Source organism: Siphateles boraxobius, unplaced genomic scaffold, assembly GCF_051911475.1.
Source record: "Siphateles boraxobius isolate OS27281-9 unplaced genomic scaffold, OSU_SipBor_1 12, whole genome shotgun sequence".
Classification (NCBI taxonomy): domain Eukaryota; kingdom Metazoa; phylum Chordata; class Actinopteri; order Cypriniformes; family Leuciscidae; genus Siphateles; species Siphateles boraxobius.
Genome location: NW_027508722.1, coordinates 27,480,489 through 27,499,945, shown reverse-complemented (window position 1 = coordinate 27,499,945; position 19,457 = coordinate 27,480,489). Strand labels below are relative to the sequence as shown.

Below are 19,457 nucleotides of genomic sequence, written 5' to 3'. Positions count from 1 at the left end.
CATGCCTGGGAGCGTCTTACTTCATCGCGAGGCTAATGCGTGTGTGTGCCGTCATTGCTTTATACTTATACTCACATGTTACGTCATGACGCAACACCAATCAGGATTGGAATAGTTTCATTCATTCTTCGGAGGCGTACGCTTAGGGAGCAAAGTGTCGTTCTTACGACTCCGGGAACAAGGGAACAAGGGTTACAGACATAACCCGATACGATTTCCTAGGCTCAATTTCTGACAAATTTCAAACGTCAAGCCAACTTTCTCTCAGTTGTTTTCTCTGAATTTATTCATAAATGTTGATTCATGAATCATGCCCTCATAATGGTTCCTCATTTAACCAGCTTATTAAACATTCTATTCAGCCATTCTATTCAATTCTTAATAAAAAATATCAGACCTGGTTGTGCAAGTGTTGTATCATGATGTGGCAGACTCTCCTTTGTCTGACTGTCCTTAACATCGTATAAGAGCCATGTATGTAGAGCAGTATTACAGAGTACTGCATATTATACTATACCGTATTTCTGCAATTATGTAGGTTAAAATATTAAAAATGTTAATAGAATAAACAATAAATAAATATTAATTAAAAAAATATAGGATATGATGAGATAACCATTAAAAAAAATAGTAGGTATGTTGATTGTGATTCATTGTTTGCCCACTAGAGGACGGTGCATCATAAAATGAACTTGTTTTGTTCTGAATTTGTTCTGAATACTCCCTACTCATACTACCAGCAATATTTCTGTATCTGCTTATGATGTATTGATAGTCATCATAGCACACATTAGGTATGAAAATAATGAACATTTTTATATTGCTGCTTTCTATCGGGTCCTGTCTAAAAACAGAAAGCTTGCCAAATAGACTCATGAGACTCGATAAAGTGAGTAATGTTAAGGATATTTAGGACATTTTATATAATTCACTTTGATCATCATGTGTGAAAACTGCCCTACTTATGTTAGAGCTCAGATCTTTTAGACATCAATGTCACCATTGTGAAATGCCCCAGGGCCACATGACAGGTTGTCATGAGTCAATTTTAGCATCCGCTACCATGCTTGTACTCTTAATTGCTTAATTTAATGCAAATTGTTTGAGGGACGATATGCTGTGTTTTCAGTGAATTACGCATGGCTTCACATGACCTGATCTACTGGTGCACATGCCAGAGTAATGTTAAAATAGAAGCAGCCATAAAAATACAAATAGAATTTAACATTTAAAGAAATGTTTAGGAATTCTCATATCTTAGGACAGTTGCTAGGAAAAGGTATGGGACTGTGCAATGTGCATGTTCTTTTTTGGTGCAATTAGCCAATTAGTGCAAACATGATTTTCCTGATTAGTCACATGGCATTATGGCTCAGATCAGATGATTAGCTTAAAAAATTCAGAACTGATAAAAGATGGCAATCAAATTGCGCACTTCCAGCGCAATCTGAGCAACTGTAATTGAGATAAACAGGAAGGCTAATGGATAGGTATTACAGACCCTTCGTTGGTTTTAATCTCTGACTGAATTCCTTAGTCTTTAGAATTTGAGAGCATCAATTGTAGGGTGTTTGTAATTGTCTCTTTCGCCTCATCTGCTTCACATTTTCTTTCCACTCATTGATCTTACACAAGGGCATGTTTATTTATTAGGTTATTAGTTATTAACTTAGGTTTATCGGCATTGCCCAGAATTTTAAGATCTGTGCATCACTATTTAAATGTCATAAAAGAAAAATCTTGACTATAACAATAGCTGATAATGCAAATAAATGTTTTTTTTTTTTCAGTCACCGCAGTTTGACAAAATGCAGCTCCTCTGCACGTCCAAGTACGTTGAATTGCCAAATGGAGTTTTGGTGATATACCAACACAAATGTAACGGGTGGCGTTCAGTTGTCTTACTGTAATGATGACACATTGTTATATTTAGGCAACACAGCCCTTTTTCACCCGCAGAAATGGCTGCTTGAAGAATGGAGTGTCGGATAACCACTCAAACCATCGTAGTCCATCCACAGGAAAGGAATGCCTTGACCTCAGAGCGAGCGAGAAAGATAAAGAATGAGAGAAGGGAGGAAGAATATATTTTGGGGAAAGCCAAACCGCAGGCGCAGTTTCCAGACCTTTACCATTAAACATCGAGCCTGAGGGTGTCACTTAAAGACTTAGACTGATGACTTTGTGTTTTACCATTGAGCTACAAATTCTCTCATCTCTTCTTTCAGCCTGTTGTGTTGACAGGAATCGAGAGTGATGAGGTTTAAAAAAAAATGTCAACAGCAAAAATACATCTGGCTCAATTTGCTGAAACAGACCTCAATGATGTTGTCTCTGACAGAAATATCAAATACATTGACTGTATTTTGAACTGGATTAATATAGATGGAGAAGACATCACCATGTTCCCATTTTGAATTCCCCTCAAGGAATAGATTTTGATCAAAATCAACTGTCTTTATGCAACTGTAATATTTGTCTATTATTTTATGTTGTGAGATCCAGTTTAATTTGCACATTCAAGCATCTGTGTCTCCAAGTGTTGACTGCACAGACATGTCTGTGGCCAAAGCAGCGACCGAGCACTGTGTCATGTGGACATTCGCTCTAAACCAAACGCTAACAGAGACCGGTCGAGAGCTTCTCTGGTATTGTGAGTAAACCCTTGGAATGCACTGCCTGGTTTTACACGGCTCCTTTGCTTCACATGCCTAGTGCCACGTTTCACAGCGGCAACAGTGAAAGGTCATCCCTTTTTTCCCTTTCACAATTCTTTTTCCTCCTCCTCCTCTTCTCGCTCCATTTCTCTTGCTAGTTTAAACACACCAACCTCTAAATTATGATGTAGCCGATATGATGTTTATTAAACTTGATTTCGAAGCAAGAAATCAACTCGTAGTGAATTCTACAATTTCTACATAAAATGAGTGAGTGTTACTTCTCCATGAGTGTGACCAAAATATCATATATATATTCATCATATCATATATATATATAAATTGTTGATTTGCCATTTATAAAAATTCTACTTAAAAGGTTAACAATATTTATCCAAATACTTACTGTTCCACTCCGTACTTAATTTTGTACGTCAATATTCTTCAGTTTTTGTCATCTTCACCTAAAATTATATCAGAAAACTGCCAAATAATGGACCTTTAAAAGATTTACTAAAGAAATCTGACACAAGTTAACCCCAACCAAGCTGACTAATCATTGTGAATGCATGTCTAGACCTATGGGACTCTGTCACCCTGTAAACTGCAGCTGTTTTGTGAGTGATAAGATATCAACACTGACATAATTTATGACTGTGTAACAGTTACGTTTCTCTCTCTCATTGTTAGGACACATGGAAGAATTTAAGCTGAAATGCGTAATCGATGTGATTCATAAGGACTCTCAACGGCTGAGAATCTCCTCAGCACCAATATTGCTTAGGATGTTGACCTTGTTTAGCCATCATATACTCTATTTTTTGGTTTCTGTTGTGAGCGCCAGTATGGCAAAAATAACAAACAGGCTACTTTTCCTGCAAATGGATCCTTGATCTCTCATCTCAACCACAATTTCATAAAGGCCATTTAGGTAAACAAGATTAAATCCATTTCTGGGTAATTCATTTAATACCAACAGGCTGACTTTAAACTACTTTGTTCAATTTGACCATATCTGAAGCACAAGCTTTCAAAACATTTCACAATAATGTTTAAATTGAGATCATGTGTTTGTCATATGGTGTGACCTATGTGCTAGTTCGTAACGTGGATGCTGTTTGGTAAATGGACTGATCTGTGCTTTATAGAGCCACTTCCTGTTGAGATGGAGTCCCGGTTTTAATGAGCATTTAAGTTCCATTAGCCTCCCACTAATTTTACTGCCAAATTTAGTGTGATGTCTTTACTGGTTAAATAATCACTGTCTGGCATGTGTTAGAAATTGACACATAAACCAGTATTACATTTCTTAGCTTATATGTGAAAAATGTAATAAGACTTGTAAAGAGGAGAACCACAATCACAATTGGGTTATCAAGACATAAAGCTAAATGAAAGTGTACACAAAACATGTTATAAGCTATTGTTTCCCACAGTGCTTCATTACTCACCACTTAGTGTCATCATGGGAACTAGCAGTGTGTACAATACATAATCTGGTATTTTCAGAGAGCATTTGGCTTCACCGGACAGGCTAAATGTAATGGACATTTCAGCACTTAATATACAAAGCTTTTAGATGTCACTTGAGAATAAAGTGAGATGACATCACACACTTTCTCATGCTAGACTTCTCTGCTAATTCTCTGGGCATGATTTGGATAGATAAGAATTGTAAGTAGAATCAAAGGAATGCAGCTTAATTCTGTTTGCACAAATTACATAAGAGATATTTTGGTTTAAAATGAATGTTTACAGCTTTTGCATCAGCATCCTGATTTTTAACACGCACACACCACATTAAGCGTGGTCTTGATGCTCATGTTTTTCCATTTTCTCCAGGTGTTCTTATTTCTGCAATTTATACTTTTACTGCCACTCTGGTTTTGAATTATTTTTTTAGAATAACCTTTATTACAACAAAATTCTGTTCGGAAAATATGTATTTTAAATGACAAGTAATGCTTCCCATCATTTTGTATTGGTTGTGAACTCTGCTCTGAATGATTCACTGAGTCTGATACTGGACATAGTACTAACTCTCAAGTGAGTTTGAGAATGTTTAGTGGATCGATTTTACCGACTTATTAAAAAGAACCAGTTCCTAAGAGTAATTTTTAACAAATTCTGTACTACAGAACTGCCCTAAACTCTACATATTTTACACTGTCAATAGCAGCTAGCAATAGAGCACATCAATGACCTCTAATGTTTGTGGCGGTTTAAGTTCCAGAAGTATTATTTTCAATAATTTTTTTCCATAGGCATTTAAAAAAAAAAAAAGAAATTTGAAAAGCCTTAAACCTAACTAACTTCCTCTAAGGCCCTATTTACACCTGGCATTAAGATGTGTTTTGGTCGAACAGATCACAAGTGAACGACACTAAATACAGGTGTAAACGGGGACTGAAACATTTTGAGCTTGTCCACTTTCAATGGATTATTCAATTTAATGTGTTAACATTATGGGAAGTGTGCTAGCCAGAAGGGATTTAAACTTTGTAGGCCGAAGACCCAAGTCTGGTTTGAAGACGTAAAACGTACCAAGCCCTACATTCTCTCACCATTCCTGATTTTTAACACGCACACACCACATTAAGCGTGATCTTGCGGCTATCAGAGCAGAAACGAAAGCTGATGCTCTCATGTTTTTCCATTTTCTCCAGGCGGGTTCATATATAAATTGTGCGAGCTTATTTTGTCCATTAGATCGAAAAATTTGAAAAAACAACAACATACACTTACCCGCCCATAGACTCTCATCTTGAGGAAATCAGGACAGAAGTGGTTGAAAGTTGACAAAAGAGATGGATTAAAACACCAGGGCCTGGTTTCGCAGACAAGGCTTGGATTAAGCAAGGATTAGGCCTTAGTTCAATCAGGACATTTAAGTAGCATTTATAAACGTGCCTTAGAAAAAAACATTACATACATGCATCTTGAGTCCACAACAAGTTTGTTTTGAAATGTTTTGCTAGAAATCAATTTCTCCATCGGTTGTCATCATGACTATTCCCTCTTTGGACTTTCTTCTGAAGTTTCTGCACTTATCAGTCTCTCCTTTATTGGTGATCCTTCTTTAGTATATTATCTAGAGAACAGCATCCCGCACTCATCCCCTATCTATCCTCCCTTTTTTGTGAGGCAAAACAATTCTGATGTTGTCACACCAATCCTCAAGGAATGTTGTCAAGATCCTGCAGATTTAAATAATTACACATGATGTATTTTAAATCTACCTTTAAAAGAAAATGTTTTGAAGATAATTTTATCCTGTCAGCTCCATTTAATTTGCAAGTTTCAAATAATCTGTATAAGCCTTTCTAGTCTGGATTTCATCCTTGACATAGCAGGTTGTTAATGACCTCCTCCTTTCTGTTGTCTCAATCTTCTCAATTTGAACCTTTACCCATGAAATTTGATACTCTCTGAAATAATACTCAGCAATTGGCATCGCGGACACAAGTTGCTTCTGGTTCACTTAGTAGCTGTTTGTTTTTTCATTAACACAATCCCTTTCTCCCTTTTTCACAAGAAGTGTACCCCAGGGATCAGTTCTTGATCCTCTTCTTTTTGCAAACTGGTATTTGCAATTCCATGTATTTTGTCACAATACATGGCTACTTTTGGATGTTTGTTAATGGAAAAACCAGTTAGTATTACAGATAACTACCAGTAGGGGCTAACAGCATCATGCTAACCAACAAATATTTAACCCCTTGGTTTTACCCCACGAGCACAATGCTTTGCTGACCTGCTGCACTAGTATACATGTGTATCAGCTGCATTGTTCATATTTTAATACACACAGCGCAGACATTAGACTGTCAGGTAAAGTTAATCCATTTACAACTGGATAATAGACGAGGTTTCACAATTGTGTTTTTCTGCAGTTGTTGGGCTTCATCATTCATCTGAGTGACTGTATCAGTTTTGGTGGCTTCCTAACTTTATGATGAATTAAATACAGGAGCCACGCCAGTCGGTGTAGTTTTGAATCGCTTCAACTTCAGTGTCCGGTTTTCCCACAAGCCTTCCTTGGTAATGATTCACCCACCACTCATGTGATACTCATAACCATCCTCTATTGCCTCACTGACCGTCTTTTTCCCATAAACCTCTTGACTGTGTGTATGTAACTGAACCCCAGTGGAAGTGTCATGGACCAGCTCCAAAAACTTCAATCTTCCCTCCCTCTCTCTTCTGTCGCCCTCTCATTTTCGTTTTTGGCTGTTCTCTCCCACGTGCTATCCCAACTCTACCAGAAGGCCTCCCTCCCCCACCAGCATCACCCGTTCTGCTTTTCCATTTCCTTCTTTGGTGAAAAAGCTGAAAAAGAGAAGGGGAGGAAGACCTTCACCAGTGTTGAGAGAGAGCGGGTTTGGCCACGTGTTTGTTTTAAGTTCTTATGCCTCATCAAGGCGAAGAAATAGCACATTCAGCACGTTTGTACATAAACACACCCATCTAGAGGCACAAGGTAACCCCGAATGAGATTGAAGACTGTATTGGATAGTAGGCTCTTGGGTATGCAATTGAATGTCTTTGGCCTAAATTTAGTCAATTTGTACCAAAAATACTTGTTTTTGGTGGTTTTGCATAATCTAGTCTGAAAAAAAGACGTTAAAATTTGTTTATCAAATATTTATTAACAATCAATAACAATTGTTTTTAATTTTTAAAAAATGAAATGTTTTTTTATTACCACACCCCAAACTTACAAAGCTTGTATCACTTGAGTAAATTTTCATTAAATGCACATTAGCCAACTCTTTCTCCCCTGCATTTAAGCTCAAAGTGAACATTTACTTATAAATTTAGAAATATCCAGAGAGTGAAACTAGTAAAATTGGCATTAAAAAATTAGAATACTTACTGACTCAATTTGACAACATGCATACTATCATTTGTGACATGCTGACACAAATATTGTTTAATTGCATTCACTCTTAACACAGAGACATGTTTATAAAGATTTAAGAAAATTCAGACTGTAGAGGTCATAATGTAGACAAATTATCAAACAATTAAAAAACAGAAAGTGAACAGGAAATAGTATGTAGTTTGTGTATATACAGTGTAACGTGTGCTGTATCTTAGTTTCTGTGCTTCTATAGATAATTCAAGCTATGGTAGTGCAAATGCAAGTCCGTCTTCCACCTGTATACAAAATGCATTTCAAACTTAATTTTTCCACTCATCTATGGACCGCAGAAACATTTGAGCTGCTATTTTTTCTGACATTTCTATGCATTTTGGAAGACTCTCCACTGTTTTGAATGCTTGTGCAATGCATCAAGAGGACAATTCTGTTTAGAAACAAAAGGTTTTAGTGAAGTTTTAGAAAAAGTGCTCACTAACTACAGCATTCAACAGTCACATACATATTTATGTGTCATACATGGTGTGTAAAAGCTAGATGTTTAGCTTTGGGTCGTTGCTTCTCAAAGTGTAACTTTTATTGTACCCAAAATGCAAAATAAGTTGTGCATTCATTCCTGTTATTTCACTTTACTTGGCGCAGAGTGTTTAGAACAATTTTAAATGGCCGTTCAGTCACTTTAACAGAACACCAAACCTTTAACCTTTGGGTGTTTATGAAGGAATCTGTTTGAGTTCTTTCACAAGCCGAAAACACAAGGCTACATCCACCCATTAATGACCATTACCAGCCTAATGACAGCTCTGGTTGGCCAGGAAAAAATAAAGATGGGAATAACTAGTAGGCACATCAGATATTTTTATGTTTGACAGGAGACCTACACAATAATGGAGTGTTGATTCTGGACTGTGCAACGGATAGACTAATAGTAGGGACTCAATGTTGCATGGCTTTCAAGTCTTTGGTGCATCTTTTAAAAGTCTTGTTTATCTGGTATTTTTTTCCGGTAGCAGTATTTTGGTGAAGCTGAGACCATTGTGTGAGGGGGTAGTTTGCTGTAATCTCAAACAGCTGGGCGTCAATTGAGATGGGAAGTTCTCAGGTGAGGGCACAGCAGTGTAAAATAAAGACGAATGTATGTATATGCGAAGGTAAGGTGTGTGGATGGGGGTTGCGTTCTATAGGTTGCTGTTGCAGTTGCGACAGAGGATCTCGTCTTGCTCGGGAAAGAAGCCGGCACCCACCAGGGACACGGAGCATCGAGAGCAGGTGAAGCAGGGCTGGTGCCATTGCCGCTCCTCAAACGAGATGTACTTTCCTCCACCAAAACCTAAAAGGAAATAAAAATTCCGAAAGATATTTATAACTTTTTTTTATTAAACGAGTTCATGACAAAATCATTTCACAAAGTCTAAATGAACACATCTGTAATCCTCGACCCATAAAGCTCCAAATCGTTTTTTAAAACAAAGTGACATCCATGCATCTTTTACCTGTAATGGGTTTGCTGCAGGCTTCACACTTCTTAGCGTACAGGTTTCCAAAACATTTGAGGCAGTATGGGCTATCCTCACGGGAGGTGAAGTGCTGGCCAGCTAGTTGGACTTTACAGCTTGTGCACACAAAGCACTCCTTATGCCACGGCTCATCTCTATAGGTCACACCACCTTTAGCCAAGGCCTGAGTTCAACAGAGACATAAACACCAAACAATAGTTACAACTTCTTTGTAACCATTTTTTGTTAGACATAAAACATCTTGTCAGTCTTGAGTGTTCATTCATACAGTGGCGTCTGCTGGTCTTTCAAAGAGGGGAAGCTGTATTAATGAATGAATGAACAAACGATCTAAAAAAAAAAAGATATTAAACTCAACGGAGGAAATGTGGGAATTAGGTTAAACTGAAACAAGGAATGTGGTGTATAATTTTGTGAAATTTTAGATGAAAATTGGTTAGCAATTTCGCCAAGCAAATACCAAGAAATAGATTGCAGCAGTTTGTGTTTCGACTACACTTGCAAAATCCGCGATGGGACTGAGCTCGAATAGCTTCAGCGTCAGCGACTTTTTATAGTACAAAATCGCTGTCAATCAAAAGGAGATGCAGTCTTTCGATAGACCCTCCAATCATCACGTAGAAGCCCAGAGTTCAGGCCCGCCCAATCCTCCATTCACCCCAGAGAAGCTGAAGCTGACATAATCGCAGCATTTATCCAATAACTGTCTAGTTTCGAAGCACTGAAAAAAACTGTTCAAAGCAACCCCATTGAAGTCAATGGACGCTCGGCTGCAACAGGGAAATGCACTGTGACGCTTCGGGAATAAACGAGAAGGAAATCGAGTCAGCCGATCTGGTATATTTAGCTGATTCTGAACAAACTCTGCTTCGAGATTAACATGTTCTAACGCATTTTTTGTCAATAAAATGTTAACACAATAGTACATATTTCACCATTAATTGTTTAACATTATAGGGGAAGCCGAGCTTCCCTTGCAGTCTTAAAGAAATCCTCACTGCATTCATATAATATGTAACAATTGTGTGCTAGGGATTGTTCACTATAGTTGAGAAGTTTACTAGTTGTCCAACAATTGAGTAGTTTTATCTAGATCTGAAGCAAGTTTAAAGCACCACTGTTACAGCCTTACATGTTCAGAATAATTTTTGAGAGTTTGAGTTAGTAAAATTTTTGAGACTTCCACATAGCCTACAGTTTTATTCCTTTGCATACCATCTAGCTGTTATCAACTTATCAAATCAGGGTGAGGTGAACTCAAAACCAGCCTAATTATACAGATTTTTGAAAAAACATACTTTTCCACATCCCTGCAGATAATCATTTTATCTGTCAGCTAAATTAATAAATGTGTTTTTTGTATTTAACTGAAATACAGAGCCAATACTCCAAACAGATGGTTGCCTGTCAAGACAGGATGTGAAATTGACAGCCAGAGTTAATCAGTGACTAGTGTTCTAATATGCAACAGGAAGGAGAAATGAGGTCAGAATTCTGACTTTCTGTGGAGGAATGTGTGTAGACTGATGAGGAACACATGGTTATGTATTTCAGGAAGAGAGACTAGTGAAATCCCACCACTGACCTGTTTACATCGGGTACAGCGTGGTGCGAACTTGTTCTCATAGCAGGGTACGCAATAGTGGTCATCTTTATCTGGGATAAAGGACTTGGAGCCTATTGGCTGTTGACAGCTGTTGCAAATGAAACAGCTCTCATGCCATGTGGAGCCAGCATACTCAAGCTTCCTGGTTCCTGTGAGAGAAAAAGAAAGGAAGCCTTTAAAACAAACAAGTTCCTGCTCAAACCACGGTGCTACAAGGTCTATAACTTTTGCTGGTAAAGTAACTTTAAACATATAATAACTAGGGCTGTGAATCGATTAATAAAATTATATGCCAATTTAATTTATTTGAAATAAGTTTAATAAACATATCAGACTTGTGAATTCAATACTAATTGGAGACTCGCTCTGACCGGATCATTTGAATCAGTGAGTTGTTGACTCAAGAACAGATGCAATCGGATCAGTCCAATTCACGAATGAATCATTCAGTGAGATCTGTGTACCGATTTAACAAGTTGATTGAAAAGAAACAGCTCATTCACGAATTGGACACCGACTCTGAGGGGGTGCCGTTTTTTTTTTCATTCAAAATAACAAGGAACGACATGTTTTTCTGAAATGTAGTGGAGTAAAAACTGCAATATTATGCAAGTTTCCCAAAATTGAAATACTCAAAGAGTACAGATACTTGAAAAATGTACTTAAGTACAGTAACAAAGTACAAATGTTTTGTTACTGTCCACCGCTGCAAATAAGACAAAAACCATGGTGCTCTTTTTTTATTTGTGTCCACTGGTTACTAAGTAACATGCTCAGTTACGCCATGTTTTGTCATTAAGTCACGGGGAAACGTCTGTGTTCTGATACATGTAAGATTTCCCAGTTAAACCAGGACACACCTAACGACTGTAAGGCCGATTATGAATGTAATTTAATACTTACGACTGATCATGCCCAAAAGCACAGAGTCGTGTTCAGTTGGTGTTTAAAATCTGCAGCAGTTGTTGGAAACAGTCTGTAAGTTTAGTCGTTAAGTATGTCCTGGGCATTAAGCAATGATGCCATTTTGGTGGAAAAGTATTTCTAAAATCTAGGACCACCAAAGGAGCTTAACAGAAGTGGAGGATCATCATAACCACCTATACTTTGCAGCATCCCATTTTGGGAGCATGCCACTAACAGCCATTTCACCCAATTTGAAAGACAACTGCATGTTTCCTAAGAGATCTCAACTGAGACTACATATCGCTGAGATTTCCCTACAAAAGACGAATTTGAGCTTTCTTAGTGACAAAATGATGACCTGACAGTCGAGGCTCATCAACTGATTAGAAGGTTAAAGGTTTACGCTCATAATGCACTAAGCGTTTCACACGTTAACCAGATCAAAAGCCCTGCTGAGAACCTACTCAAGAGGCCCCACTGTCAAAATCACCAAAGCTTTACACAGAGAGCAAAAGATAAAGGTCGTAATCCCCTGGATAATGAAAGACATTTAGAAGAAATATCAAGTTACATCAAGGCTGTCTCGCTCAAGTTCAAAACTCACCTCAAAATATGTCACCACATTCATCAAAGCAAAGTACAATCTGTGAAACAGAGCCTTCCATCCTTTTCTTTTTCCCTTGTCATCTGTACATCACAAACCACTAACAATGTGTTTCTCTTCCTATAATGTAGCCCTCAGATTACATGCATGATTTTGGATTCAAAATTGTGGCAGAATATTTTTTATCTTCTTGTTTACGGTTTTGCAACTTTTGGAGGTTGTAATACAGTTTGATTTGTTCACTGGATTTACCTAAAAAATAACCTAAAAAGCCACCGGTTTTAATGTCAATAGCAACTTGATTTACATTTCAAGGAGGAAATAGAGTGGTGCAGGGATGATTTCAGAACCTGGAACACTAATTCGCCAGTGGTTCCTTCGAGATTTTCTTATGGGGTTTTTATATTTATGAGTAAAATAAAGCGTGTGGTAAACATAACTTTATGATACTGATGATAAGTATGATGACATTTTGTTCTACAACGCAAATTACACAGCCATAATGAAAACGTGAATTTTGAAGCAGCAATGTTTATTTTTAAAAACGTATGTTTCTATTAAGTAACTAGATAAGGCAGTTTGCAATGTGAGTGCGTGCGGTGTATGTTGTAGAACAAAACGTCAGAGTATTGTCAAGTTATGCTTACCACAGGCTTTATTTCACTCATTAATTTAAAACCCCCATTATAAAACCCCAGGAAAATCTCTAAAGGAACCAGTGGTCAATAAGTCTTCTGGGATTCGGATGTCATCCCTGCACAACTGCTACATCTCTTTCAGCACGTTCCATGGAAGCTATCCTTATGTATTGTGTAGATCATAAAAGAGTCAAACGTGACTCGAGATGACGTGTACAGTTCACTCAATATCTCAATTCCGTGACATGACTCACCAGTGAATAATTTGGTTTCATGGCTAATCAAATCAAATATTAATAAATTATGTGTTCGTTCTCACCCACAATCCATTTAGTCAGGAAAAGATGGCAACACATTTTACTGTTTTTCCTGCACATGTACAATTTCCTTATGCATTTAGTCACAAAACAGCAGTGTTTGCAAAGCAGCAAAATAAGTGTTAAAATTACAAATTCACATCAAATCCGCTTTCCATTGTCATGATACTCAGCACACGTCTTTTAGTCTAAAGGCGACTTTTTAATGTTAAATATGTGCAAGAAAAACAACTGCAATTCAATATGCAAATAAATGTCAGGAAGAAGATCACTCACAATTCAGTATTAAAATAATGTGACGACATCACCTTTGGTTATAATTTCAGTGATGAACATTCTAACATTCAAACATTCTAAGTCAATTGGAAATTTTCAAAGTATTAAAAGTATTAAAAGTATTACAAAAAGCAAAAAGATTAACACACATAAAACTAAAATGACCTACAAAATAAAGTTTGAATGGAATTACACAACAGTTCAGACAAATATATTACGATATTTTCTATAGTAATATATTTTACAATGCGATGTATTTCTGTGATGGCAAAGCTTAATTTTTAGCTATTAATCCAGTCTTCAGTGTCACATGATCCTCAAGAAATTATGACATGCTGATTTGGTGCTCAAGAATCATTTCTTATTATTATCAATGCTTATAACAATTTTGCTTGCTTAATAGTTTTGTGGAAACTTTGACACATTTGATGGATAGAATATTGAATAAAAATCTGTCAATTTTGATTAATTTACTATATCATTGCTGAATAAAAGCATTAATAAAATAAAATAAAAATATAAGAAATCTTATTGACCCCAAACTGTTGAACAGTAATCTAAGTGGTTCAGGAGTTAGTTGCAGAAGTTTCACACTTGGGCCTTGCAGGCATTATAAAAATATGTAATGTTCTTTCAATATAGGCATCACCTTGCAAGCCTTGTAAAAGAACACACGTAACCTCCTGGAATTTTTACCTACTTTTCAGATGGATGCAGCCTTGCTGAAATATTTTACTGGCTTATCTCCTCCTATCTTCAGAGGCTTGGACGGCAGCCATGCGCAATGATTTAGCTGAGAGACAGCAAGCCAGGCAGACTGGCAATTATTTTGTCACATCTAACCTGGTCCTCACCGCTCTCTCACTTCTTTCTACTTTAGTCATGCAGCTAGTACCTTGGATTTGCTTTGGCAGAACTTTGCAACCTTCCCCCTTTCTCTGTTTTGGCTCCTTAATGTTTGTGAATCTAATGTTACCTGCATACCTGTGGTCATGGCAAGCTGTCTGTTTCAAAAGTGTGAAGACTTGCAGTCTTACACAACAGGATTGAGAACAAACTAAAGGAGCGGCAAAAAAGGAACTGGACTTGAAACCAGTCTGAACAGAATATATCAGATAATGACATGAGTTATGACCAGTGGGGTCTGTGGTGTGCTGATGTCATTTGTACCAGGCATGACGGTTTTATCACAGGCCACACATTTGGAGGAGAACTCGTTGCAGTAGCAGTCATTGCAGAGAAGAGCATCGTCCTGGCTGGTGAAGGGCTCGTCGGCCAACGAACGGTCGCAGCGGAAACAGCGGAAGCAGTGTTCGTGGTAGTGACGGTCCTCGTAAAACAGCTCCTGAATCACACAACACAGGCATGTTACCGAACATTTTAAGAGATAGTTCACACAAATATCATGTCATATGACGTTCTTTGTTCCTTGGAACACAAAAAGAGAAATGTTGAAGAACAAACATTTGTGAACCACATAAGAAGTCATACGGGTTTGTAATGTATTTTTAATTTTTAAAGGAGTAGTTCATTTTAAAATGAAAATTAGCCCATAATTTACTCACCCTCAAGCCATCCTAGGTGTATATGACTTTCTTCTTTCAGACGAATACAATCGGAGCTATATTAAAAAATATCCTTGGCTCTTCCAAGGATGGAAGATAATATAATGGCATAATGGCAGTGAATTGCAACCAACAGTTTAAAGCTTAAAAAAGTGAATCCATCCATCATAAACGAACTCCATACGGCTCCGGGGGGTTAAAAAAGGCCTTCTGAAGCAAATCGATGAGTTTGTGTAAGAAAAATATTTAACATTTTACAAAGTAAAATAACTAGCTTGGGGCCAAACATACACAGTGCACTTGCGCCTAATGCACAACTTACGCAACTCATGACGTCAGAAGTAGCGTAAGGCGTAGTGTAAATATCAGCAATACGTCGCATTACTCGTTTAAGTTGCGCTTTAGACTTCAAAGTCGAATCCGTATGTTTGGCCGGAAGCAAGTTATTTTACTTTATGAAGTTTTAAATATTAATATTTTTCTTACACAAACTTCTTACACATCGCTTTGCTTCAGAAGGCCTTTATTAACCCCCCGGAGCCGCGTGAATTTTGTTTATGATGGATGGATTCACTTTTTTAAGCTTCAAACTGTTGGTTGCAATTCACTGCCATTATCAAGCTTGGAAGAGCCAAAGGATATTTTTTTATATAACTCCGATTGTATTCGTCTGAAAGAAGAAAGTCATATACACCTAGGATGGCTTGAGGGTGAGTAAATCATGGAGTAATTTTCATTTTAAAGTGAACTACTCCTTTAAGTTAAACTCTCCCTTTAAACCAACAGGTTTTCACTAGCTTTCTTGTAGCTCAAACAGTAGTGCATGTTACTAACAACGCCAAGATCATGGGTTTGATTCCCAGCTATAAAGATGTAAATGTATACCTGTGCAAATGCAATGCAAGTCGCTTGGATGAAAGTATCTTCCAAATGCATAAATGTTATGTACTGTAAATGTACAAACGTGAGCTAGCAGCAGAGGTTGCACTGGTGTCTCCAAATTAGAATATTAAAAATAAGTTGACAAACCCACAGATTAGCCTTGTTTGTAGGAAAAAAAGTAAAAAGAGGCCACAAATGAAACAGGTTTTCCACAATCCCAAATACATTTCTGATCTCAAATAATGGCAATGAAACAGCATATCAATTGCTAGCACATGTGCATCTAGTTATTTGTGTGTGTGTGGAGTACATGGCGTCTGGGTCGTCGACTCCTCATGTAAAATATGTAAACACATAGTAATAAGACAGGGAGGGTGAAATTTATGACCTGTGCTGCAAATGGCCAAGGCAAACAGCGACTTTATTTAGCATCTGCTGTCCTTCATTGTCATCAGAAGCTTTGTCTATTTGTGCACAGATTCCTGATTTCCTATGAGGAGTTTACTACAGTACTATATTAACTGCATTGTTTGGTTTTTATTTAATTTAGAAGGGATTAGTTACCCTCAAAACGGAAAGGATTAAAGTCTCAATTGGTTGCTAATGTTTTGCCTGAGGTTTTCAATATTGTTGCCCTGACTGAAGTTGAATGACATTTCTAATTGGACAACAAATGCCTTTCTCAAAAGAACTGCCAAACGGACAGTGTCAGGCTGAAACCACATAAAAAAAGCTTTCACAGTGTAATTGAGTCTACCCCCCCCCCCCCCGGTAAACTCATTAAATTAATAATAATTTTAAACAATAATTTTTTTTGTATTTAAAAGAGCAGCTTAAACCTTCTGCAAAATATCTTCTTTTGTGTTCCACAGGAGATATAAAGTCATACAGGTTTGGAATGACACATGGGTGTGTAAATTAGGAGAACTATCCCAATAATTAGTGCAACTCACTCTTGAATCGTGGCCAATCAGCTCTTTGCACTCATCACAGGTGTTGGCGAACAGGCTATCGTAGCAAGGGATGCAGTAAGGGTTGTCCTCCGCCTGGATGTACTTCCTGCCGTATAGGGACTCCTTGCAGTTGTCACAGTCAAAGCGCTCGCTCATGTTGATCCTGATCCGAGTCAGTCCCTGTAACACACACAGAAGGTACAGTTGGTTGTCAGCTACATCGCCCTGAGAGAGAGAGAGAGAGAGATAGAGAGAGAGAGAGAGAGAGAGAGAGAGAGAGAGAGAGAGAGAGGGAGAGAGAGAGAGAGAGAGAGAGAGAGACACTAACAAACACATACATGGCAGATCCGTCATGAGGCACTGTGCAAAACGTCTATTAAGTTTTATAGCTCTGTGATGATAGCTGGGAAATGAGAGGGAGGAAGCTGGAATTTTAGCAAGCGCTCGACTCTGTGCTGCGTGTGACGTGGCAGCTGCAGCAGAGCTTCAATAGGAGCTCACTTTTAGAGAAATAACCATTGTTTTAAGAGCTTTGTTTTGCTTGGCCAACGAGCAAAGATGGCTTTGAGCGATGCTTTTCAACATTTTTTATCACCATCTCACACTGTGACTGCTGTTTTTTTAAGACACAGTGTGTCACAAACACAGTGGCTATTTTTTTAAAAAGTACTTTTAACTTTAAAAAAATCCATCTCAAGGTCTTTTTTCCAATCCGTTTTGTCTGCATCTTGCTTTTTTTAAAGCAAGATCACGTGCTGTGTGAACGGCCCCTAAAATGACAAGCCTTTCGGTGCCTTTCAGCAAATTATATAGGACTACTTAATTAGGTAAACATTAAATCATAATTTAATGTTCACAAATCAGACTGATAGATCTATTAATATTGATTAGTCACCTTACACTATTATTTAAAAAAAAAAAAGAAATTCATACTTGATTTAGCAAGGACGCATTTAATTGATCAAAAATAACAGTTAACACATTTATAAATGTTAAAAATTTCTATTTCAAATAAATGCTGTTCTTTTGAACTTTCTATTCATTTATTTTTTAAATGTGTCATGGTTTTCAAAAAAATAATAATCAAGCAGCACAACTGTTTTCAACTGTAAAAATAATAAGAAATGTTTCTTAAGCACTAAATCAGCATTAATGTTTTCTGAAGAATCATGTGACACTGGAGACTGGAGTAATGATTCTGAAAATACAGCTTTGCAATTACAGGAATAAATTACTTTTTTAAATATAGAAATATAGATAATTTGGAATAATATTTCACAATTTTACTGTTTTTACTGTACTTTTGATATCAACTCTTCTGAGATCAACTATTACCCACACATTTGAACGGTAGTGCACATCAACTAATTTATATATACCTTTTACATTTAGGCATTCGGCAGAGGCTTTTGTCCAAAACTACTTACAGTACACTGAATTAAAGGTATACGTTTACATATGTTTACATATATGCTTGCACATATGGCCAAATAGGCAGCAAAAGCTTTAGTTTTGGGCATTGATTTCCCATTGTTTTCATCTTTGTTGTGGGTTTTATAAAATTTTGGGAGTTTGCACCTAACCCAAGCTTTCTTGCTTTGGCATTTATGTACAAAAAAAAAAAAGACAAACTCATCACTGCATGACGCATAAAATGCCTTCAAGATCACAAAGGTAAGACTATATTCTTGTTTGGAAAAAGACCTCATTCTGTTGGAGGTCTGCACATTTGCATGCTTCACCAGCAAATATTTGTGAATAAACACTTCTGCCTTGGATGCGCAGACCACCTAGGGAGAGTGTTTAGAGAACAGCCAAAGTGACAAGAACTCCTAATTTTTTTGAAAGAACAAGCACTAGTCCAAAACAATACTGATGTTTTTATTTTATTTTGTAATGCCTGTCTTACATCACACAATCTTCATAGGGGAGTAAGGATCAGATTTGTTCACATTCGGCACAATAACATACCCCATGTTCACAATGCGAGGTGTTAAAACCATTTACAGTGCACACATAAAGCAAAAATGTAATAAAAACACCAGGTTGTCCTTAACGTGAGCGTACGGCCCTGCGAGTGCCCGTCACGGAATAATATTGTTACAGCATTGCGGCAACGCTATCAGGTTGCCAAAACATTACTGAGACGTTGGAGTAAAGCCTTATGATAAGTGATAGGCCTCCCTGGCAGAGACAAGCCCAGTGTATCAGTTTCCACCCAGCTAATAATAATAATCAGCCACCGCTGAAATAATGAATCTATTTACGCTGCCTGTCTTACACACGCCCACAGGGAGGGTGTAATCACGAGATGCGAGATGAAAGATATCAACCACCGTGTTTCATCTTTCCTCTTTCCCCTGGCAAGACAAAAGGCTCATATGATCGTGGGTGTGAAAAGCTAAGATAAAAAAAGGCACCGCACCTCCTGAAGCTTCATAAATAATCAGCTGACACTCTTTTACTACGATGATACCACTTACCCTCAGCTGAGAGCTGCTTTAAAAGCTTCTTTGCCCTGCATCTGCTCGTAAATTAGGGAACGTTCATGTTTAAGGCTCCCGTGGCCTGAGGCTGCCCCTGGTTTACATCATTACAGACCTGCGTTTGAGGGAATATGAACCTTCCCCGTTCCCATCAAGGGTATCATGGTT

The 19,457-nt window shown here is 37.6% G+C and overlaps 1 protein-coding gene across 1 annotated transcript in view; it reads right to left on the bottom strand.

Moving 5' to 3' along the window:
- Positions 1-7,286: 7,286 nt before the first annotated feature.
- fhl3a (four and a half LIM domains 3a) overlaps positions 7,287-19,457 on the bottom strand; it is a 54,268-nt gene continuing 42,097 nt past the window's right edge. Inside the window, exons 2-6 of the mRNA XM_077217158.1 lie at positions 16,804-16,983; positions 14,574-14,748; positions 10,642-10,811; positions 9,033-9,219; positions 7,287-8,869 (exon numbers count right to left, since the gene is read on the bottom strand). Of these exons, the coding sequence (XP_077073273.1) occupies positions 8,718-8,869; positions 9,033-9,219; positions 10,642-10,811; positions 14,574-14,748; positions 16,804-16,959 (840 nt within the window). The 5' untranslated portion in view covers positions 16,960-16,983 and the 3' untranslated portion in view covers positions 7,287-8,717. The remainder of the gene's footprint in view (positions 8,870-9,032; positions 9,220-10,641; positions 10,812-14,573; positions 14,749-16,803; positions 16,984-19,457) is intronic.